We start from the raw sequence: 25333 nt of genomic DNA, 5'->3' as shown, positions 1-25333 counted from the left end.
CTCTTAAAATGAATCTCTGGGATGCACCCTCTCCCTACCCCCCATGCTAACTTAACAAACTCAACTGAGTTTGGCCTCTGTAAGCCCCTTTTCTCCATAAGTCAGACCAATGAGCCAATTAAAGTGATTTGAAAATAGCTTCATCGAAACAAAGCATTATTTATTCTTTTATCCACAGTTGCAGAGCATGCAGAGCACAAGTATAAAACAAAAGAGACCTGCATGCACATTTCCCCTTACCAACAATTTCACCTTTCCTTGGAAGCTATGATAACCTCCATTCAGCCCAGTTACCTTCATTTTCTCCTCCCCCTCCATCCCTTTCCAGCCTAGGCGAGCATCTTCAAGGTTTAGTATACCTTTCGATCCTAAAATCAGTCTGGGAAGAGTAAATTTTGCCACCCTAGTGGGTGACAGACCAGTGATTATTTCCCACTTAATGATTTCCCCAAGAACTCTTGGTATTCCCTATGACAACACCTTCTCTTTCCCATTGTTTAGTTTCCTGTCGATTTCCCGCTTACAGCCTCTTTTTGAGTTAAGTCTAGGCATTCGGACAGGATAATATCACACGGGTAAACTAAGTGTACACGATATTTATAAAAATATAATACACAGAACTTGATCACTCTCCAAAAGTCATAATATGTTTCTGTAATACTAAGATCATGTATCAGTATATCAATAATATTAGCATATACAAGGCCAGATCTTCGGCAGCAGCTATGGAGTAGTAAAATATACTGGAGGGAGGTTTGCACAGAGGAGTCATTTTCTTATCCTGGTTTTGCTCTGCTTCACGCATATTTGAGTACTTGCTGCCACCAGCCTCATGACCACTGGTCATTACCAGGATGCAAGGGAGTCCCAGCCACTCTCTGTACACTAATAGCATAGGATTAGCTATAGCAGGGGTAGGCAACCTATGGCATGCGTGCCGAAGGCGGCACGCAAGCTGATTTTCAGTAGCACTCACACTGCCCGGGTCCTGGCCACTGGTCTGGGAGCGCTTCATTTTAATTTAATTTTAAATGAAGCTTCTTAAACATTTTAAAAACCTTATTTACTTTACATACAACAATAGTTTAGTTATATATTATAGACTTATAGAAAGAGACCTTCTAAAAATGTTAAAATGTATGACTGGCACACAAAACATTAAATTAGAGTGAATAAATGAATACTTGGCACACCACTTCTGAAAGGTTGCCGACCCCTGAGCTATAGTGTCGTCTCTGAAACCCAAAAGTCACTGTATGCATGGGAGAGTCAATGTAGAATGAATCAAATTAGTTTAGGGTTGCTTTATGCCAGAGGAACAATAAAAAGCATTCAGAGTGTGGCTCCAGATCAGGTCCAGTAAGTACAACACATAAGTCTGACAAATATTGTGGCATTTTAATGCAGTCAAACTTTTCCTTTGAAGGCTTATTTTCTCCTGTTACTGTTTAGTGAAAATTCCTTTATGTATCCAATAATGAGTGTGATAAATGAAGGGGGCGGGGAGGTAGCTCCCTTTTATGGACACCCAGCCAGCCAGCCAGCCAGCCAGTTACCTATAAAGTCTCTCTTGGTGGCTGTTCTCTGCTTGTTTTATCTGTAAAGGGTTAACAAAGTTCCCCAGGTAAAGGAAAAGGAGTGGGCTCCTGACCAAAAGAGCCAATGGAAGGGCTAGAACTTCTTAAAATGGGGGGAGAGGACTTCCCTTTGTCTGTGTGCTGTGGTTTTCCGGGAAAGAGCGAAGACAAAGAGCAGCAATGCTATAAGCAGGAATTGAACCAGGTATGAATAATTATCTTCCATACCTAGAAGGAATCATTGGGACAGGGAATGTTTAGATAGATGTGATCAGGTTTATTTCTTTATTTTAGCTTGTGAATCTCCTCTGTGCTAACCCCAGATGCTTTTGTTTGCTTGTAACCTTTAAGCTGAATCCCCAAGAAAGCCATTTTGGGTGCTTAATTTGTTCCTTCAAAATCTAGGAAAAGCCTAAGTTCCAGATATATTTTCTTCCTTTTTGTTTTTAATAAAATTAACCTTTTTTAAGAACAGAATTGGATTTTTGGTGTCCTAAGAGGTTTGTGCATATGTTGTTTAATTAGCTGGTGGCAACAGCTAATTTCCTTTGTTTTCTTTCTCAGCTCTTCCCCAGAGGGGGGTGAAAGTGTTTGAGGGTACCCCACAGGCAGGAATTCCCAAGTGCGCCTTCCTGGGCTCTCAAAGGGGTTCTGCACTTGGGTGGTGGCAGCATCGACCCATCCAAGGTCAGAGAAAAGCTGTAACCTTGGGAGTGTAATACAAGCCTGGAGTGGCAAGTATTAATTTTTAAAATCCTTGTGGGCCCCCACCTTCTGCACTTGGAGTGCCAGAGTGGGGAATCAGCCTTGACAATGGAAAGTCCTTTTTTCCAGTTTACATGGTTAAGCTCATCTATCATATTCTAGAGATCACGTAGGTTGGATACCAACAAAACAAGATTCAGAGTCTTGGAATCTAAGTATGTTTCTCCTCTCTAACCCCTTTCTGTTCAGTTCAATCTGTAGAAAATGTTTTTGAAATAAATCATAAATAGTCTTTGTTTTGACAAAGACTGTCACAACCTTTTATCTCTTTGTAGTTTTATTTTCCCCTAACATCTGCCCTTGCTAATACCTCACAGTCCCAACCACTGTTTGCGCTATTTAATTCTCATGCAAGTCACGCTTTGATGTACTTTCTGCCAGAAATCAGAATTAATTTTCCAAATTGAGTGTAAATGTTCGTTCTTATTACACCTCTACCCCGATATAACATGACCCAATATAACACTAATTTTGACATAACATGATAAAGCAGCACTCCTGGGGGTGGGGTGGGGGCTGCGCACTCCGGTGGATCAAAGCAAGTTCAATATAACACAGTTTCACCTATAACATGGTAAGATTTTTTGGCTCCCGAGGACAGCGTTATATTGAGGTAGAGGTGTATTTTCATGTAACCTAGGTTCTGTTCTGTTTATGCTCCCTCTCTTTCCCAGACTGTGGTTAGTATCTCAGCAGTCTGTGGTCATAATATATTTAATTGTTTGTGATTTCTGATCTTTATTTCTTCCTATGTCTTGCACATTTCTTGAGGCCAGATTCTGCTTACTAAGGTTGAGTGGTAACTAACTTATTTTAAATCAATAAGGCAACTTGTGAAGTAAGGTACTATTCAATCTGAGTAGGCATGGCAAAATTGGCCCTTGGTTATATTCTTTTTCTTAGATCTATTTATTTTCCCAGTACTAAAAGCAGTAAAAAGTAAACCTAAAATGTTGTTCTCCTCCTGACTAGCCAAAGGTTCAGATTGCCTCCTCCTCCACAATGGAGAAAATGAAAATTTCCTCAATCCCAACTTGACCAAGAGAGGCACAGAAATAGAAAGCAAAACCCCAGCTTTCTTTAGATCGTATAAAGGACCACACATGCATGCTGTGCAAAAGTATTAAGTTTTGTTTGACTCCAGTTTTGGCTGGGGAAGCTCCCAATGAGAAAGATGCCAAGGGGAAAGTCCAGTGTCATGCTGCTGAGTGGAGGGACAGCATGTCCCACCGGCAATGTGGAGGAACAGATCTGTGTGCAGGCGGCTCTCTCATCTAGCAGCTCTTCCATGATCCAAAGCATTTGGATGCTGAATCTCCCTCCCCTTGACAGAAGAGTACAGAGAAAATGTCAGGAGAACTCCCAGTTTCTAGCCTCCAATGTGGGTTTTTCTCCACAGGGATTTTTTTTGGGAGGGGAAGGGGAAGGGTATTGCTGTGGTGCTTTGCAACTTCAAAAATGTGAGTCAATATCAGCTGACTCACAAACCTCAATGTCTCTCTGATATAAGGAGAGATTTCTGGAATGTTAATTCACATGACCAGAAGTTTGTGAATATTTTCTGAAACTCAGTAGTCTCTTCATACAAACAAAGTAGGGGCAATTATCAAGACAGATTTTAAATCTAATCCCCAGGAATGTATGCATTAAGAATGGGAAATATTGATATAGAACATAGCTGAAGCCAATTGGGTGTAGAACAGCCATTTAAGGTATGTCTACGCTGCAAAAAAGACCTGTGGCAGCGAGTCTCAGAGCCTGGGTCAACTGACTCGGCTTGAAAGCTTACGCTATGAGGCTAAAAATAGCAGTGTAGACATTTGAGCTTGGGCTTTCAAACCCAGTGATTGGGGGAAGGGGGGGGTCTCATAGCCCAGGCTCCAGTCCAAGCCCAAACATCTACACTGCTATTTTTAGCGCTGTAGTGCAAGCCCAAGTTAGTTGACCTGGGCTGCAGACTTACTGCTGCAGGTCTTGTTTTTGCAGTGTAGATATACCCTGAATGGCTCTTCTACACCCAACTGGGCATCAGACATGTTCTATATATATATTTCACATTCTTAGTGCATAAGTCCTAGGACTGTATTCCTAGAACCTTTCTAATTTAACAACTAGAAGAAGCTGATTTTCGCAACATTTTATATATTCAGAAATCATTTGCGTTTATTGTAAGAAAATGAGAAAAAAAGATTAATGCTATGAGTATGTGCACACTATTTCTTTAAATCTGTAGAAGGGGCTTGGGAAACTTCTAAGCAGTCGTTCTTTAGTAACAGAGCTACAAAGAGAAGCCTTAAGGCTAATACTAATAAAGTTCCTTGTTCAGTATCAGAAGAAAGTGACTCTCTCTGTGATTATTTTGCAAAATGACAGATGCTAAAGGACTGATACAAAGAACCCACTGACTTCAATGAGAGTCGTACTATTGACTTCAATAGACTTTGGATCAGGTCCTAAAAGGACAATAAATCATTCTAAACAAGTATCCCCAGGATGAAGAAAAGAGAAGGATCAGAAAGCACTTCCTTGATTTAGCATAGTGTAATTTAAATGTACACTAACCCATATTAACATTACAGACAGGATATTATTTTAACCAATTTGTATGAGAAATTCTGATATAAATTAATGGGAGTTTCATGTGTGGCATGGCTGCAGGTAAGAATCCACTATTTTTGAGGCAGCTGAAATATATCAACTGTGGTGTCATTGGTCACCCTGATTCCTACAACCCAGGTTCTAAATCTCTGTATCTGTACAGATTGCTATCTAGACAAGCCATGGTGGGACAACTGGGCTCATGAAAAATGAGAGAAAGTCAAAGGCATCATGACACCGGATCTATGCAGAGCAACCCCAGGGGACCGCAGTGGAGTGAGTCATGCCATGACAGGTCACAAGTGAGCACCACTTAGAATACACCACCTTATCTCCGAAACTGGAAAATAAAATCAAACTGCAAATAGAGCTATTGGGAATACCCTGTAAATGTGCTTTAGAGCACAAACTAAAATCATAAATATTGGATTAACACTTGATCAATACTGCTCTATTAATGTAGAGAAGAAATCACACAGTTTTACAGTTTCAATGAGACAGCAGGACAGTAACTCCTATTAGCCTATAAAAATCCCTATAGATGATTCTGTGTACAGAAAAGTATCAAATTTAATGTTTCATAAAAAATATGCAGTGATCCAATGATGTGTGTCTTTTTGGAAATTGAGTAACAAATCTTATTGCCTCCTGATAATACACTCAAGTGCTTTCCAGTTTCTGGAACAGTATGATAAATTATATCAAGCAGAATCAGAAGGTGATAATGTTTGGACAATGGTAATTGTAAGTATCCTACATGTCCAACAAAATTATGTACAGTAAATGTACAACCTGGCTCAATCCCCATCCCTGGACAGGCACCGGTTTGTTGTCTTGTGATTACTGGGCCTAAAACTTTACCCTAATTGTAAGCTTAAATGTAAAAAGTACGTAAAAGGTTTTAAGATGTCACAATAACTTAAGGCTTTTTTTTTTTTTTTTTGGCCAGCTTGGGAATTAACCATGGAAAATAGGTCAAGTTGTTTTCAATAATGAATATTATGAACAAATGCAAGAAAACCAAACAGGGAGATTAGATTAGTCCAGACAAAAAAAGGCCTATTGATATGATTCAAAGACTGTGGTCAGATTAGACTTCATAAACAAATAGATATGGGGTCCAGAAGATATGGGGTCCAAAAATTAATGGACCAAAATTGGTGTCCGGCCTAACTGGTGAACAAAATAACGAGGGCAAGAACTATGTCACCCACTTTTCCACTTATTGGGGATCTTTAAAAAAGAGACTGAAAAAATTCTCATCTTCCCAACCCATGTCAGCTCATCTCAATTCATTTCATCTTCCTAAATCCCAAGACAGAGGAAACAGCTAAAAATTTTAAAAAAGTTCGTCCTGAGAGGAAGTCCATTAGGCCTTGCTTTGTTTAAGAAACTTTGTTTTTCTCCTGAGAGTTGTTAAAGTCATCATATTATCATGACATCCAGTCCCCAGCCCATCAGTGGGAATACTTAATGGCCAGCAGCACAGATGTGTGTAAGATCCTGTTCTGTTTCCCTTTCTTTTGTGTTACCTTCCGTTCCTCTTCTTTCCTCTTGTCTTGTATCTCTCACTCTCTTGGTTTTTCATCAAATTTTGAAATCAACTGAACTGCATCAGCATAGTAGGATGAGTGGGCCCATCTCAGGAGAAAAGATCCAACCAAATGATTTCCCTGACTGGAAAGTGAACCATGGCCAAGCAACAGGCATCACAGTCAATATGCCAGCTAAAGCATCCATTTGTAATGGACCAGCCATTCAGTGTTTCAAAAATATTAAAAAGCCATAGGCCCTCCCACCCCCTTTTCTATCCTGTCTCTTCTCCACTTTTCATCTGTCCTGTCTGTTAAAAACAGGATGTATGAATACCCTTCACACATCAGGACAAAGTAAAATTAACCCTTTCCTTTTAATAAAAAAACAGTTGTTAATGAAAATAAAAGACTGATATTTTGCTTCCAAAAGGAGAAAGACTCTAACAGCTTTTGACTTAATTTATTTTGTGTTATCACTCAGTTTCATAGACTCTCAGATGTTAAGGCCAGAAGTGACCATCATGATCATCTTGTCTGACCTCCTGCACATTGCAGGCCAGAGAACCTCACCCACCCTCTCCTGTAATAGATCCATAACCTGTGGCTGAGTCACTGAAGTCCTCAAATCATATTTTGATGACTTCAAATTACATAGAATCCACCATTTACTCTAGTTTAAACCAGCAAGTGACCCATAATCCATAGAAAGGCAAAAACCCAGGGTCTCTGCCAATCGAACCTGGGGGAAAATTCCTTCCCAACACTAAATATGGCAGTCAGCTAAACCCTGAGCATGTGGACAAGACCCAACAGCCCAGACACTTGGGAGAGAATACTTTGTTGTAATTCAGATCCCTCCCTGTCTGGTGCCCCTTCACCAGCTGTTGTGGATCTTTGCTGCTAGCAGTCGCAGATCGGCTACATGCCATTGTAGGCAGTCTTGTCATATCATCCCCTCCATAAACTTTTCAACCTTCGTCTTGAAGCCAGTTAGGTTTTTTGCCCCCAGTGGCGACTGCTCTTGGTGGGTGACTGCTCTAGAACTTCATGCCTCTGATGGTTAGAAACCTTTGTCTAATTTCAAGCCTACACTTTTGATGGCCAGTTTATATCCATTTGTTCTTGTGTCAACAGAGGCATATAACTTAAATAACCCCTCTCCCTCCCTAGTATTTCAGTTTCAGTATACATGCTTATTTAATTTCATGTGGTTTCTTGTGTTTGATCAATAAACGTTCAAAATTAGACTGAACACTTTTGGGTGTTTGCCAAGAAAGTGAGTAAACCACAGCCTTTGTGGGGGAAAAATGGACCTAAATATCACTGTTTTAATGTTGGACAACGAACGAGTTTATAAACACATTTAATTCTTTTTGCCCTTGAGATGAATACAATAATTATGAGAGGACCCAACCACTGGATCCCATATGATTCTAAGCCCCCTGGGCCTGGGTAGTGACTGGTAGTGGTGACTGCAATCATATGCACATTACACATGGGGTATAGCATTGGCAAGGGCACCACATCATCACTACTGGGCCCTCTCAATGGCAGTGGCAAAGAGAACGAGCACTGGCCACCCCACTGCCCACTCAGGCTACGCTCTGCGGCCCATCTGTCATGATCAAACCTGAGCAGTGCTGTGACCCCCCAAGCACCAGCTTGCAGTGCCACTCAATCATTTTTGGCACCATTGTGATGGAGAGTCCATAGGGCCAAACCTGAGTAGGCAGTGAGGTGGCCAGCACTGCTCCTCCTTGCTGCAGCCTTGGGGATAGCTCCTGCACCAGAGCTCCTCTGCCAGGGGCCTGCCAGGCCTTTCCCTGCTTCCAGCAGCCCATGTCCCCTCTGCTCTAATCACAGGGTTCACTCAGCAGCAGCCTTAAGACCTGCTACAAGTATGGGGAGCTGCAATGAGTGCCTGTATGGGGGAGCCATCTGGGAGAGGGGCAGCAGGGAGCCCTGGGACAAACAACGTGAAAAATTCCTGGGGTCAGGTTACTGTTCCTAGCTCTGGGTCTCTGAAGCACACTCCAGAATCAGACCCCATGTCTGTTACCCTTCTTGGACAGTGGGACCCCATAGATTGGCTGCCCTAGATCCTGGAACTAGTGCTTAGCCCTCATGAGGCCCTAGTTGCATAAGCACATTTTCCTAGAGTACACCGAGCTGTGGGAGCTCTGGTTCCTACTTAAACTTTTCAGGGATAACGTGACAGGAAAGCAAGAAACACAGACTTAGCAAATGAATTTCTTAACAACAGACACTTCACTCCTGAAAGCACTAGAGCACGACAGATGTGTAAAAAATGGTCAGTGGTCCTTGATGGCACTCTTATTGTTAGCCACTGTGATGTTCAGTGATCACTCAGTGCTCCATGTACTTCAAAAAGATCTGCTTTATTCTCTGATGGATTCCAACTGGCTGTGCAGCATAACAACAACATGAGCTTCTGCAGTGCCCCAGACTCTGTCTGGAAAGCTCAGCTCTTAAAGGCACATCATCCCTTCCAACCAAAACTTAACAATATCATTTTAAAAACCAACATTAATATAACACAATTACAAATGCTTATACACAACCTGTAACTAAACTCACTAAAAATATTAAATTGTCTTTGAGGTGCCCTGTGTGGTCACTTGGATCTGCAGTACTCCCCTCAAACATCAGCCCTGCTGCTGTCAGGAGGAGGCAAGTCTATTTGTTCCACTCGTTTTAAGTCTGGGGCCTCCATTGGTTCAACCTGCTACGATTGTGGCCTGTCTGAGGCCCTCTTGGGTAAAACAGCAGACTGGGATTTGGAGGTATCACCTATTTCTCCTTCGTCTGGTCCATTAGGGTGAAAACCTGATATGACTATGGGGCAATCTCTTGTGAAACCACTGCTGTTTGAGACAATTGTTTCCCATAATAGATATGCACAGTGTCATTTACATGAAGTGGTGGCAGCTCCCCTGACTCCAAACCATATTGATTTTTTTGTTTGGTCTTACTTCTCTCTTTGTACATCTGCAAGTCCCCAGTGACTCTGAAATCAGTTTGTAATAGTGCACGCATTCTTGTTTTCCAAATTGAACAAAATGTCAGCAGGTAACAACCCAAGCTGCACTGGTATGCCTTTCTGTAATTTAACAGTGCTAAATACAGATCAGAGTCTGACTCTAGTATTTTTTAGAAGATGTTTTATTATTTTGACACTGTTTTCTACCACCTCATTGGATTTGGGATAATTGGGACTAATGGTTACATATCTCAACTTGTACTTCACTGTGAAGTCCTTAAACTCAAGCCAACTAAACTGTGGCCCATTGTCAGACATTACTAAGTGAGGTACACCATGACCAGCAAAAACAGACTTGACATGCACTATCATCTTGCAAGTGAGAATCACAGGGAAGTAAGAATCACAATCTAGCATAAGTACATTTTTTTCCAGCAAACAAACAAATTATGCCTACTTTTTTGTTCCAAGAGGCAAATTTTAACTCTGCCACCAACATAGTTTTTGGTTGACTTGGCCTCTATTTTTGGCATGTGAGATAAATCTTAATAGCATCCTCATTCTTGTTGTTCATTTGAGGCCATATGCAATTATTTTATATTTCTCAATCTCTAAATGATCTTCATATATCCTTTTAAACATTTTTTTTCAGTATTACCTTAGGAATCATCTAGTAGGTGCCTTTAAACAAAATCCCATCTAGTATTGAGAGCTCTCTCTTACATTAGGGACCAGGAACCAACTGTCCTGCCTAACTTGTGCTAGTAGCCTTAATTACTTTCTGCAGGGTCTTACCCTGAGCAAGCGACTCTGGTGATCACACTCCACTTTTCATCTGAAACAGGATAAACACAAAATCAAGCTCAGGAATTTGCTCTATTGCACTTTTGTCAAATGCTCTAGAGCAGAGGTGGGCAAACTATGACCCGTGGGACCCTCCTGTCCAGCCCCTGAGCTCCTGGCCCAGGAGGCTAGCCCCCAGCCCCTCTCCCCCGCTGTTCTTCTTCTCCCACAACCTCAGCCCACTGTGCCGCCGGCGCAGCGCTCTGGGTGGTGGGGCAGCGAGCTCTTGCTGGGCAGTGCAGCTGCAGAGCTGCGGCTTGACCCGGTGCTGATCCATTAAATCTAGAAAAATAATTACCATCAGTCATACCCCCAAAATTTCTCCCCTTGCGTTTAGTACAAAAATGTTCCCTTTAATTTTTTTTTAAATTCTTATGGATCTCTACGTAAGTGAAGGGTTCCATCTATTTTCTCCCAACAATGACCAACAAATGTACCCACTCTGTCAATTCTTCTCTTGCTCTATGATTCCCAGAGCAATGAGCCTATTGAGGTCTTTTAGCCTCCTCTTTAAGGCAAAGGGAACTCTTTTGGAGACATGAATTGTTGGGCAGTGGGTTCTTTAAATTTTCTTCTGTGCTCTGTTGAGAATTTCTCTATCCCTTGGAAGATGTCCTCAAACTCTTCCTAAATTGCTGTAGTCCCCCATCCCTCTAAAAAGGGTACCCTCTTGATGAGACCAAGGGCTTGACACACTTAACCAATAACAGGATCTCTTCTCCCTGGTACTATTACAAATTGTATATTTCCCAGTATGTTATTTATCCACACATCTAGTTCACTTATATCTTTAGTGGGGATATGCTTACTACTGTAAGACCTGAATTTTACCCTTCAATAACTGTGGTGTTTCTTTTAGTACTAGCTACATCATTTTTGGCCACACACTGGCTTATGCACCTACATTCAATTTAAAATTAATAAATGTCTAATTTGCTTTCAGCTTCCACTGCAACATTGTCCATTGCTCCTATGGATAATTCAGCTGAGCTAGCAGTTGTCCTCTTTGTCCATGCTGTGCATAGTCTTCTGGTGTTTGCAAACTCTTGCAAAGTGATTTAGTCCATTGTATTTCTTGCATCTTTTCATATATGCCAGACATTATCTTGGCTCACACTGATTGCCAGGACAGATGAAAGGAGACAAACAAAGTTAGTCTGTCAGAAGTTCTTAGCAATGGCGTGGGAAAAGATGCATGAGCGGCAAACCTTCCCACAGTGGCTACAGGTCCACTTGCCAGATGGAAATTGAATACTCCGTTTCCTGGCTCATCTGTGGGCCTCAGCCTGGGCTCTCTGATGGCTCTTCATGGTGATTGTACCAGCCTTATCCTGGCTTCTCCAAACTCAGCTATTGTGGGCAGGATTTTCCCAGTTTTCAGTGGGAATGCTAAATTTCTTGAGACTTTGCTTGACCTTGACACTGTATCAGAGCTTTGGTCTTCCTCTGTGTCTCAGGCAGTTCGGAAGTTGGCCATAGAGCATGGCAGATGATCTTGAGGCATGTGCTCCACGTGTCCCAGCCAGCAAAGCCTGTGAATGTCTAGCGTAGTCTGCAGAGACTGTAGGCTGGTTCTTTCAAGGATCTCATTACTGGTGATCCATTGGTCCCAAGTAACTCCAAGGATTTTTATAAGACAATGGAGTTGGCAAATGTTCAATCACCACTCGTGCTTGATTGCCACAGTGTGTGTAAATCCATTTGCTGTTTTTCCTTGACTCCAACTTTGAGGTCCACATGTTTTTCTGCCTCATAATTCTTTTCATGTAATATTTGGGATTCTCTATCATGTCTATAGTGTCAGAGCAGTGTCCATCCTCCATAAGGACTGCGTAACTTTCTTTGCTTGGCAAATTTTAATTGCTCTGTCAAGGGTTTCTTCTTCCAGTAGTCTATTTCTGAGTACTTTATTCCAGACCCCAGCCATGTTCTGGCCTCTTGTCAGAGACTCAACTCCCCAGAATTGCAAGATTGGCTCTTCAGCCTTAGATCAGTAACAAATTCTTCTATGGTTTCACCTTCTTTTTGTTCTCCCTGTTTAAACATCTCTCTCTCATGTTTCATTTTGATGTGAAGTGCAGAGTACCGGGAGGGAGGCAGGCGGCTCCGGTGGATCTCCCTCAGGCGTGCCTGCGGATGCTCCACCGGAGCCGCAGGAGCAGCGGACCCTCCACAGGCACATCTGCAGCAGGTCCACCGGAGCCGCGGGACCGGCAACCGTCAGAGCGCCCCCCGCGGCGTGCCGCAGTTCTTGGGGCGGCGAAATTCCTAGAGCCGCCCCTGTTCAGAACTAGCTATTGGCAGAAATAAGGCTACCTTCTCATTGTCATCTTTCTTGCTGGCACTCATTGCTTGCAGTTATAGAATAAAGTGCTCTTTACAGCTTCTCCAGTTATCTTCCATGTTTCAAGAGAGTTTCACTGAGTGGAGCTTTTAACTGCTCCATTCTTCCAGTCTAGGTATTTTCTTAGTTCCTTTTTACTCCTGGTACTCTATGGTGTTCAGTGATCCTTCAGTGCTTAAGGTGCTAGAAAAAAGATCTGCTTTACTCTGTTACCCATTTCAACTGACTGCAAAACAACATGAGCTTCTACAATACCCCCTGAGACTTCATCTCTGGAAGTCCAGACACTAAAAGAATAGTCCCCAACACCACAGTTCTCTCCAAGGCATTTCTCACCCTAGCATGAGCACACAGTGTCTAGAATAAACTGCTGTCATTAAGATTAGGTTGGTTTTCAACACAGATGCAATTCTTATTTCAGGTTCCAATGCAAAGTGAAGGTGACAATGAAGATGTGATGAAGTACATACCGACCTAACCCCCCGGTGTAGAGAGCTCTAGGCTGACAAGAGGGCTTCTCCCATCGACACAGCTACCACTTGTTGGGAAGGTGGAGTACCTACACTGACAGGACAAGCATAGGTAGAGTCTTCAGAAGACAATAATATGATAAATGAACTTGGGGGTTTAAAGTTCATGGGGAAAACTGTGGTTCCAGAATGAAAATAGAAATGAAAGCCATATACCCTAGCTAACTATACAGGAATGCTCATGCTCACAAACAAACAAATGAACTCCACAGAAAGCATCCATCTTATTTTTGTAAGTATTTCCAAGCCTTAAAATACACAAATATCCATCCACAAATTCACATCAAAGTAGCTTTTCAAATGTCCTTCAGTTTCTCAAATAATTTTTTCATCACGTACCCTGTGCAGATTCACAAACCTATGTAGTTTAGTACTGGTAGGTTCCATTAATCTTAAGCATCTCAAATCCTTTTCTGCCCACCATTTTCATTTATTACTGCAAAGTTTTCTTTCCCAAGTCCAAATAACCACATTCCCTGGTAAAAGGACACAAGAGTTTCATATTTGGTTGAACATTTCTTTAGGGCACAATTTCAGAGGACATTTCAAAGTCATATTGTTGTTGTTTTATTCACTTCACCTTGCCAAGTTCTACATAATCTTTATTTTTCCCCCTTTTTGCACAATACCTTCCCCAGCAGAATCATGTATAGGCATACCTTAGCTTTTGCTGTTTCTGAAATTAATATTCTGATTTTGTTTCTTATAATATGTTTGGCATCTTGAATGGAAACAGCATTGCTCTATCAAATATTGCAGAGACAAGTATTTCTTTTGAAAAACAAAAGTATATATACTAAATTCATATTGATGCAACATTAAAATTAAGAAATCAATCACTTGCAAAAGTCAGGAATTAAGGAGAAAAGCTCATCCTTAACTCTGCCCCATTGTCCTTATCCGTTTAATATCTTGAACTAGAGCATTTGCACCGAATCCTGCAAACCCTCCTTCAGTGAAACTCCTGTTGATTTCAATGGGAATTTCATGCACAGGCAGTGTCCAAGATTTGCCCCTTTGCTAATTAATAAAATACAAACAGAATTTCTTATTCAACCTTTCACATAGTAAGTTATAAAACAGATGCTGTTCAGCCTATGCTTGATTTTAGCATCCACACATATCCATAAAAGTGCATTAGGTACCAATGGGAGCACAAATTACATTATTAGTAGTATTTGTTATTGATACAGTACCACAGGTAGGCAAACCAACTATACAGAATATCTCTCATCAACCCTTATTGGATAGTAATTTAAATAAACAGTAGTACTTCAAAAATGAGTCTTAAGATGCATATTCTTGTCTGCAAATATTTGCTTAAATATCAGTAATCGAGAGAATCTAGCAACGGACATCTAGTTTCAATAATTTTTTTTGCTATTCTTAATTATATATTTTATTCATATTAGGCTGTTTCATGAGGAAGAACTATGTGAGAAACTAAAATTTCAGTGGAACATCCATTCATTTTGTTTTTGATGTAACTTTTGGGCTCATTCTCTATTGCACTTAAAATTCTTTAATAGTTCTCGAGTCATTTAATTCTGCATAACATTGATTCTCCTATAAGAAAAGTGAAGTGGTTTCCTAGATACAAAACTTGCTAGTGGGTTAAAAATTTGATAAACCACCTAAAAGTTGCTATAAATCTCCCAACAAGATTTTGCAAACAAGATGACAAAACAAAGTAAGAGATGAACTAATGTGAGAGTTGTTAATTACATAACAAACTTATGTTTGACTCTAAACAAGTTTTAGAATGATTTTAGAATCAGCCTTTGATTGCAGTACAGTTCAGTTTATGAACATCATTTCCATTCTAGAAGTATAACCTGGCTAATTCTCACTTCACCAATTTGAAAACCCATAAAACAACTCATAAAAACAAAAAGTGGTCTCTCCCCATTTCTCAGCAAGGATTTAATAGCAGGCTGCTGCAATGATAGATCATATTACTAAGATTTCATTATTTGTATAAAACAGAATGCAATTCACTTGCTTGACTCTTACAATTGTGGAGGAAAACTAAAATTATACTTTTCAAAGTAAATGAACAGAGTGCATTTGTAATGGAGTATCCTTACTTTTTACTATTATGTTTGTTCTTACTTTCTAATTTACAAACTGGGTTAATCTGCAATAGATGCTTTTAGTTACTAGTGTGAATTAATGAGATTCTTTTATGTTAAGTAGGGCCCCTCAGAATCTAAAACCTGTTTTACCTAAAGAAAATGTATAATTTAGAACTTGTGATCTAAGTATATGTCTATATGTAGGTCCAAACTTTTTGCATCCTAAAGCAACTGCACGGAGGCAGATTTTTTTTCCAGCAATTTTTAAAGAGATTAAATTAATGGTAAATATTTATGGACAATGCAATTAAAATCTTACCTGGTCTGATAGAGAGCAGCATTTATTTGCCATTTTCATCTGCAGAAAAACAGAGATTAAAGAATAGTCAGACTGATTAATATATTGATGCTATCATTTATCATATTATTTCACTATCAAGGACATATTTAATACACATTTATATACATTTCTATAAAAAAATACAACGTTAAAAGAAAATGAAGGTTGCCAAATGAAACCCTCAAAAGTCAGGAACTGACAAAATTAAGATTGCCTATATAAATTTAGCTCTGCCCCTCATGTGACGGTGTTAAAATGCATTCTTTAAATACATATTACCTTCCTCACTTGCACCCCAATTCAACAAAGAGTTTAAGCACTTTGAAGTTAAGAATGTGCTTAAGTGTTTTGCCTCAGTGCACAATTTGGAATGGGTCAGAGATGAAGGCAGTTGTTCAATATTTCTTTTTAGATCATTGTTCAATGTGAAGCTGCACATCTCTCTTGCTGTACAACATTCAACTGACTGCACCGAATATGGAGTTTTGTTGATTTAGACTTTTCTGTGTCTCCCTGACAGCTGTGATAGATTTCACTCCTTCTAAATGAAATATAATTACTCCTATACTGAAGAAACAGAATTTAAATACAGAGAGATTAAGTGACTAGTCCAAAATTGCACATGTAGACTGCAGTAGTTGTAGGAACAGAACCTAGTCTCCTGGACCTCAATTCACTGCCCTAAGTGTAAGACTCCTATAAACTAATCAACCTACTTCTCCTACAGACTGAGAAGGAAGAAAAATCATTTTTATTTTATAGCAGTTGGGATGTGCTCGTGGCAAGGTGTACCATAGAATCATAGAACTGGAAGGGACCTCGAGAGGTCATCTAGTCCTGCCCTCTGCACTCAAGGCAGGTCTAAGTATTATCTAGACCATCCCTGACAGATGTTTGTCCAACCTTCTCTTAACAATCCCCAATGATGGAGATTCCACAACCTCCCTAGGCAATTTATTTCAGTGCTTAACCACTCTGACAGTTATGAAGTTTTTCCTATGTCCAACCTAAACCACCCTTGCTGCAATTTAAGCCCATTGCTTCTTGTCCTATCCTTAGAGGTTAAGAACAACATTTTTTCTCCCTTGTCCTTGTAACAACCTTTTATGTACTTGAAAACTGTTATCATGTCCCCTTTCAGTCTTCTCTTCCCCAGACTAAACAAACCCATTTTTTTCAATTTTCCCTCATAGGTCATGTTTTCTAGACCTTTAATCATTTTTGTTGCTCTTCTCTGGACTTTCTCCAATTTGTCCACATCTTTCCTGAAATGTGGCACCCAGACCTAGACACAATACTCCCATTGAGGCCTAATCAGCACGGAGTAGAACAGAAGAATTACATCTCGTGTCTTCCTTACAATACTCATGCTAATAAATCCCAGTATGATGTTTGCTTTTTTTGCAACAGCATTACACTGTTGACTCATATTTAGCTTGTGATCCACTATGACCCCCAGATCCCTTTCCGCAGTACTCCTTCCCAGGCAGCCATTTCCCATTTTGTATGTGAGCAACTGATTGTTCCTTCCTAAGTGAAGTACTTTGCATTTGTCCTTACTGAATTTCATCCTATTTACTTCAGACCATTTCTCCAGTTTGTCCAGATCATTTTGAATTTTAATCTTATCCTTCAAAGCACTTGCAACCCCTCCCAGCCTGGTATCAGTTGCAAACTTTATAAGTGTACTCTCTATGCTATTATCTAAATCATTGATGAAGATATTGAACAGAACCGGATCCAGAACCGATCCTTGTGGGACTTCACTCGTTATACCCTTCCAGCATGACTGTGAACCACTGATAACTACTCTCTGGGAATGATTTTCCAACCAGTTATGCACCCACCTTATAGTAGCTCCATCTAGGTTGTATTTCCCTAGTTTGTATATGAGCAGGTCATGTAAGACAGTATCAAAAGCCTTACTAAAGTCAAGATATACCACATCTACTGCTTCCCGCCATCCACAAGGCTTGTAAAAGAAAGCTGTCAGGTTGGTTTGACATGATTGTTCTTGACAAATCCATGCTGACTTTATCACCATATTATCTTCTAGGTGTTTGCAAACTGATTGCTTAATTATTTGCTCCATTATCTTTCCAGGAACAGAAGTTAAGCTGACTGGTTTGTAATTCCCCGGGTTGTCCTTATTTCTCTTCTTATAGATAGGCACTATATTTGCCCTTTTGCAGTCTTCTGGAATGTCTCCTGTCTTCCATGACTTTTCAAAGATAATTGCTAATGGCTCAGATATCTCCTCAATCAGCTCCTTGAGTATTTTAGGACGTATTTCATCAGGCCCCGGTGATATGAATACATCTAGCTTGTCTAAGTAATTTTTGACTTCTTCTTTCCCTATTTTAGATTCTGATCCTACCTCATTTTTACTGGCAGTCACTATGTTAGACGTCCAATCGCCACCAACCTTCTTGGTGAAAACTGAAACAAAGAAGTCATTAAGCATCTCTGCCATTTTCACATATTCTGTTATTGTCTTTCCTCCCCTCATTGAATTACAGGCCTACTCTGTCCTTGGTCTTCCTCTTGCTTCTAATGTATTTGTACAATACATTAGATCGGTACCATGGATCAGTACTGTGGACAACAGCCTCATGCATGACACACCATACAATTAGTACAATGAATAAGGAAGGATTCTTTGGACCCTAGCCCAGTTCACTACCCAAAGAGTGAAATGACACAGGGAACAAATAAGTGATCATATAATTACTATATTGTAATGCATTCATATTGGAGGCAGTTCATGGTTGCACATGCAACCTTATCTTCGTCACTTCCTGACTTCTGAGTGCTTCCTTTTGCAACCTCTTCTTTTAATGTAGTTTTTTTCTATATGGAATTCATGTTTATCAAAAAAATAAAGAAGCAAAGACATTCCATCATGTGCTACAGGAATGCACTAGTTAAAATATAATAAAATAATAGCTGAATATCACTTTAATGAGTAGTTTGACTAAATTTGTCCACTTTAATAAAATGAGATAAATGAGCTTCTGTTCCAACACAACGTTTCCTTTATTTATAATGCAATTCTTCAACTTTTTGCGGGTGGTGGGGGTAGTGGTGGGGAAGCCTCTAGTTGTCTACTTTCATGTGCTACTACTTGCTAGACAGCAGCAGAACACTGTGTAATGCATAAGGTGCAATCCATGAGGCAGAAATCTTTGCCTTATTCCATGTGCGATTTTCACAGCTTATAGAAGGAGTCAGGATTTTTTCAAGGACCAGCCTTAATTCACATACACAACACCTAGTGTGGGTAGGAAAGCAAGATTCCTTGGCTCCTGTCTCCATTCATATGCAGTTTCACAGATTATATTCCATAACCCTCTGCCTAGTACACCTGAAATTTCACTGTGCTTTGTTTGGCACACTTGTGCATATATTGAAAACATGAGATGTTATCTACTCAATGAGAGTTTCACCTTACTCTATATACACATACATATAAATTGTCGGTGGAATTTTGGGTTACATAATGTTATCACTTATCGTCCAATATACAGGCATAAAGGACACATTTTTAAACTCTTATAATTCATCCTACTCAAATCCAGTGTTCACTGATCAGATGAAAGATACATCCATGATCTAGGAATTATGTCCTTATTCTGAGGCCAAATTTTAAGTTTATTTAATCTTCTACTGAGGCTTTAGGGCCGTTTAATAAAATGGTACAGAAAGAATGGTTTTCAAAGCAATTTTTTTATTTAATTTTAAAAAAGAGAACATACTAATTTTAGGTAAAAGAGGTTGAGATTTTGAGAAAAGTTTAAGTACTTTGAAATGGGCCTCTACAGTGGAAACACACAGGCAACACTGGGTCTTCGGTGGCTTTTTGGTGGTGGTGGGGCCTTCAGTGCTGCCGAAGACACGGAGCGACTCAAGGCCCCTCTCCCCGCCCCACCGACAAAATGCCGCCGAAGACCCAGACCTCCGCCGGGTGAGTACAAGCGCCGCAACTCCCCCACTTTGCCCCAGGCCCCCGGAATCCTCTGGGTGGCCCTGAGGGGATGAAGCACACACTGGTGGAAAGGATAATGGGAAAAGCAAAAGAACTTGGGAAATGGGATGGGGAGAGGACTTCTTCAGGAAAACTGCAGCATGTGTTCTGTTTGTAAATATGATAGTTATTATCAGGCTTTTCACATGAAGCTCATTATGGATTATGCAGTAATTAGTAGTGCTGAAAGAGTCAGTGTAGTCTCCTCCTCCATATCCTGTTCTTCCTCACCATGACTCTTTAGTTCCTCTTTCATGCCCCTCATCTCCATCTTTCTCCTCAGAAGTAACTGTCTGCACAGTAGCATCAGAACAATTCAGACACATGCTATTGGTAGACACACTGACATTCTTAGGTACCCTCCTGTGGCTAGACAACAGCTGACTTCCTCATACTCAAAGATAACATTACCACCCCAGGTCCCCTGACAGCCTGACTTTGCTGAAAATGTTTATGTGAATTAGGTCACTGCTTTGCAACTGGCAGAAGTTCCTGATTGGGATGAAAGGCCTATGCTGGTATTGCCGATATTAGTATTGTCTCCTGGCATCAGTGTGGCATCTAAATAGATCCTTTTTGGTTGAACTCTCACTCCACTGTATGTACTGATGACCAGAAAAGTATATTCCCAACAGAGCAATGCTTAATTTTCAGGCTTGTTGAGATGTTCCCCAGACTGCAGGTCTGACACAGCCTGTTAAGGGAATTTGATCATAACCTTTCCAACGAGGAATGGGAATTTACATGCACATCAGATGTACTATTGTGTTACTCTGGTGAACAGTAACAGAAAGTTGGTGGAGATATGAAATATTGTGGTATATAGCAGGGGTGGCCAAACCATTACTCGCAAACCACATGCAACCCTTTTACAGTTAAAGGGCAGCTCCCGGAGCCCACCATGGCCCCCTTCTCTGCCTAACAGATTGGTGGGGAGGGGAGCTCAGTGCTTCTGCCCTCTGGCAGGGTGGTGGGGTTCAGGGTTTCAGATGCCTCCCATGGGGCAAAAGGGGAAAAACCCTGAGCCCTGGCAGGTGTGCCCCATAGGTGTGCCCCACGAGCCCCGGCATTACAAACTTTACTTTTAAATTTACAGCAATATCTTAATTCTGATACAAGCACCTTTTTACTGGAGATCACACTAGGGATTGTAATGCTTTAGCTACATCAGTTTCTAAACTCATTATAGCAGTAGAAAAACTGCATATAGACCAGCCCTAAATTACACTGCTTTAGTTACAAAGTTTCCCTTCACATTTTTCCAAAACAAGTAATGCAAACTTCTGAAACCAGATTTCAAGCATACTTTAACTACAAGAATTTAAAAAGAATATATTTAGGCCTCATCCAAAACTCAAAGAAGTCAATGAAAAGACTTTTCTGATTGGGCCCTACAAAAATTTTGAAAGTAATAAAGTCACCTTGAGGTTCTGTTGTTCTCTATTACATAATAAGGTTGTATTTTCTTGGAGACTTCAAGGTAAAGTGTTATGCTACTACAATTTCATTTCTCCCCCCCCCATTCTTTTGTTTTACATATTATACCTTATATACAAATTATTATACTATGCTTGGGAAACTAAAAATAATTTAAACATAGCAAATGCAGGAAAATATGCAGAAAGTAACATACATTTTGAAGTGTCAAATCAGAGATGTTAGTTGATAATGCTCTCAGCCAGTCAGCACACTCCTGCGCTGTATAAAACTGAAGTATCCCAGTACTAACGCCATCGAGTGCAAGCACTTCAAATGCATTAGATCTGCAGTAAAAAAAATATATGTACAACAAAGTTTTCATAAACAATCCAATAGTTCTCAATCTTCATGTGATCTTTAGAACCTTTTACAAGTTTCATTTTTCAAAATTACAAACAGAGAGAAAAGCAACAAAAAAGGGGAATAATAACCTACTACAGTATCAGGAAACACAGACACAGTAAATGGTTTATCTTTATCAACGTTTACATGTTTTGATTACTTATTCACTTAGGGTATGCCTATACTACCCGCCGGATTGGCGGGTAGTAATCGATCTATCAGGGATTGATTTATTGCATCTCGTCTAGAAGCTATAAATCTATCCGTGAATCGATGCCCGTATTCCACCTCAGCAGGAGGAGAAAGCAGCATCGACGGGGGAGCCACGGCAGTCAACTCACCGCCGTGAGGACAGCCAGGTACTTCGACCAGCTACGTGAATAGTGTAGCTGAAGCTGCGTATCTTAGTTCGATCCCCCCCCACAGTGTAGACCAGCCCTTATTGTTGTATAATTATGTGTATATAATCACTAAGCTTAAGATATTTTATTAAGGATGCATCAATTAAATCTAAGTAAACAATTGTGCAACCTCTTGCCACCAAAATAAATGTTTGATACTCTAAAAACGTACAACATGAGTCACAACGCAAATATCTTCATCTATATTTAATTTCTTGAAGTGCTATTGGTTTAAAAAAAACTTACAAGCAATCATCCTTTAGAGCTCATTTAATGTGTATGAAAATCCAAATACTTTATATTTCTTCAAAGGATCTCAATATGAGCACCCAAAAATTGAAGCACCCCAAACTAGCCACCGTTGAAAATGTAGACCAGACTAAACATGTTACATTCTTCTCTACCTAGGAGACTGTGTTCACACACAAAAATAGCTATTTGGCTGATAAAGATTGTGTGTCACTGCTTTACACTCAGTAGCTATTGTGACTTTACCAAGACGTATAAGAACTTTACACACCCGCTTTAAATCACTCTACACAGGCTCATGACACACATCTGAGACAAACTAAAGATAAAACCCTCCATGCCACGTGGAAGTCTCCACTTCAACAGATGAGTCAACTTATGGAATTTTTCCTACTTTGGCATGACAAAGAATACTTATTCTTGACCAGAAAGGAACAATCACTGAATACATCACACATAAATGATGTAATTGAGGGACCTGAAATTTATACTGCCCAGTAGAAGAGGCTGAAGACCTTCAGATTTTGAAAGACTTGCACTGCATGATTACCCCCAAAGAACTTAGGTCACAGATAGCATAATTCACTCTGAGAGGCCACATATCCACACATCTCTAATACATCTATCACTGTAGCATACTAGCATTTCTTCTTTAGGTCTGTCAGGAGGATCAAGTTGAGAGAGTCTAATCTTTTATGTCTGTTTTAGGGAAAGTTGAATTGAATGAGAACGACCATATTTTTGTTTTGTGTAGGTGGCACAGGGAAAATAGTGGTGCTGCAGAGGTGGATAAAAGTCTTGGAAGAAGGATATATTTGCCCTTTAGTATTTAATATTTTTAATTTTAATTGCTGCAGCTGTCGCTATAGTTATGCAGTTCAACAATTATTGATCTCAGGCACATGCCAGCCTTGCCAAAATACCAGAGTCTGCTCTTTCTATTTTGAATCTGTCCCCTTTTCCCAGATTTCAAGTATTTTGTAGCCAGAAAAAGAACTCCATAAGATCTTGGCTTTCTGTTCCCTCGGGCAGTCCAATTATCCTTTTCTTGTTGTGTCTATTACCTTTTTCATTATCGTCATTATTTTCTCCCAGATCATAACTTTATTTTCTAATGACTGCAAGCACTTCTGCACAGTAATGTTTGAGCCCTGTACTGTAGCCACCAGCTGTTCTCTACCCTCAAGCTGCTCCCAAAGGCTATCCACTCTCACTGTGAAATTAATAAGTGATTGCTGCCAGGTATTTTGCATTTCTTCAATGTTAACAGCTAATGATTTTGCTAAGTTGGGAATGATTGCAGCTTCCATCTTGACAATTAATTCTCTTGTCTTACACAAAGTTGAGCAGTAAAGAATATAGGAGGGGGGAAATGTGTTTTTTTGCTTTTCAGTTATTTTGCAAAACACTTCAAGAGTCTGATGAGTACAGTACAATTATTTTCATAAAATTAGATCCACTTAGAGGCAGTGTGACCCAGTGAACAGAGCACTGGACAGGGATTCAGGAGACATGGTTACTATTCCCGACATTGCCACTGGTCTGCTAGGCAGGTAACTTCACCACACAATGTCTCATTTTCCCCATCTGTAAAATGGAGATAATGATACTTACCTCCCTTTGTAAAGCACTTTGAAATCTACTGATGAAAACTCTATAAAAGTACTGGATAGTATTATTAGATAGGAGATTACAGAAAGAGAAGGACAGAGAGAACATAATCAAAGGTATGAATATTCATTTCCCAGATGAATATTTCCCAACTGAGCTTGTATTAATTAGATGCAAAATGGTCACTGTAGCTATTTGTCTTCCCCAGATTTAAAGGACCAACAATCATAAAGAGAAAGGCTCATTTGAACTGAGATTCAGAAGTCACTGGGAAACCAGCTGTCAGGGAAAGGTCTGAATTCCAAACCGTCTGAGGGCCAGGGATCTCAGTAGATGACATCCCAAGGTTTTTAAGGCTGGTGCCTGCTGTGTTTGAAATAGTCATGTCCTTTTAATTTACTCTAATATTATATATCCTTAATACAAATCTGAATGCTTGTCTAACAGCAGCTATTTCCTCCATTTAAAGTTTTCCACTACACAATTACAAATAGACAGACAGACTAGATTAAACTGGGGTTCTGTTCAGTGGTCAAGCCAGTTTTCCTTGCTGTGTTTTGATATCAGATTTTGGTGCCTCCTTTGCTTATAACAATATCTAGAAACTTGGTCCTATTAGTGTATGTAGCTTTTGACTGATTTTTTATGTACATCAGTGTGGATTATGACAGGATTAGATTGGGAGTTTCCAGAGAAGCTTTCTAGTAGGGCCTCTGTATTACTTCATTTCTCCATAAATAAAGTTAAATTCTGCTTATTTTTTGGTAATCTGAATTTTGCATCACTTCATAATTCTGCGAAATGACCAAGGATGCTTGTTTGCCATGGCTAATGAGGGCTATGTCATGACTGCGTCAAAACACAAATATAATTTTATAGAAAAATCATTGGTCACATTATTGAAAAAAAATATATTTTATTTTAAAATAAAAGTGTTTTCAATCATTTAATAATACTAGCTAATAGTTTAAAACCACTCAAAGATGCAGGTCACTTCCTATACTCCGTATTTCAGTACTCTGAATATGTCAAAAGTCATAGAAAAAGTTCACTCAGTAACAGATTGGCTTGGGTAGATATTTCATAGGGGAAATCTTTTTTTATTATTTGTTTTGTTACCAAAGTCATGGTGTAATATACAGCCATTGTACTGTGGCCTGGAACACATACTAAATCTTTACCTTTCAGAGTAATGAAAATTGGTCTCAGAACCCAAAAGAGAGAACCTGATGGGGGTCTATTTATGGTCTTCAGTTAAGGGTGAGATTATTGAAAATTGGTTATTCCAAATACAACCAGAAACTCAATGGAAACAGAGCAGTCGGGGCAACCCTACAAAAATTTAGTGTATGGGACATGATTCTTTTCTTCATCGGTATTGTTTTTAAAGTTAAAGATTGACTCACCAATTGAATTTACTCATTTTGTATGCTCTTCCTTCTTGTCCTCACTATTTCCAATTGCCACATGTAAACATCATGCAGAGGGAACAATTAAAGTGTCTTCCTTTGTACTGGGAGCAATGATGTTACCGGTATGAGTACCTATGCCCTTCAGTTATAATGGGAGTATATCATTAGTAATATTTTACTTACCGGTTACAAGGCAGAAGGTAGCTT

General features: G+C 39.9%; 1 protein-coding gene across 4 annotated transcripts in view; it reads right to left on the bottom strand.

Annotated features, from left to right (window-relative positions):
• Positions 1–25333, bottom strand: part of SNTG2 (syntrophin gamma 2) — a 479465-nt gene that overhangs the window by 86087 nt on the left and 368045 nt on the right. For all 4 annotated transcript variants that reach the window (XM_039528153.1, XM_039528152.1, XM_039528151.1 and 1 more), the window contains exons 10-11: positions 21266–21395; positions 15588–15626 (exon numbers count right to left, since the gene is read on the bottom strand). In XM_039528153.1, coding sequence (XP_039384087.1) covers positions 15588–15626; positions 21266–21395 — 169 coding nt within the window. The remainder of the gene's footprint in view (positions 1–15587; positions 15627–21265; positions 21396–25333) is intronic.

The sequence above is a fragment of the Mauremys reevesii genome, linkage group 3 (assembly GCF_016161935.1).
Source record: "Mauremys reevesii isolate NIE-2019 linkage group 3, ASM1616193v1, whole genome shotgun sequence".
NCBI classification, from domain to species: Eukaryota; Metazoa; Chordata; order Testudines; family Geoemydidae; genus Mauremys; species Mauremys reevesii.
The sequence above is the reverse complement of the archived record's forward strand: the minus strand, read 5'-3'. Positions and strand labels throughout refer to the sequence as shown.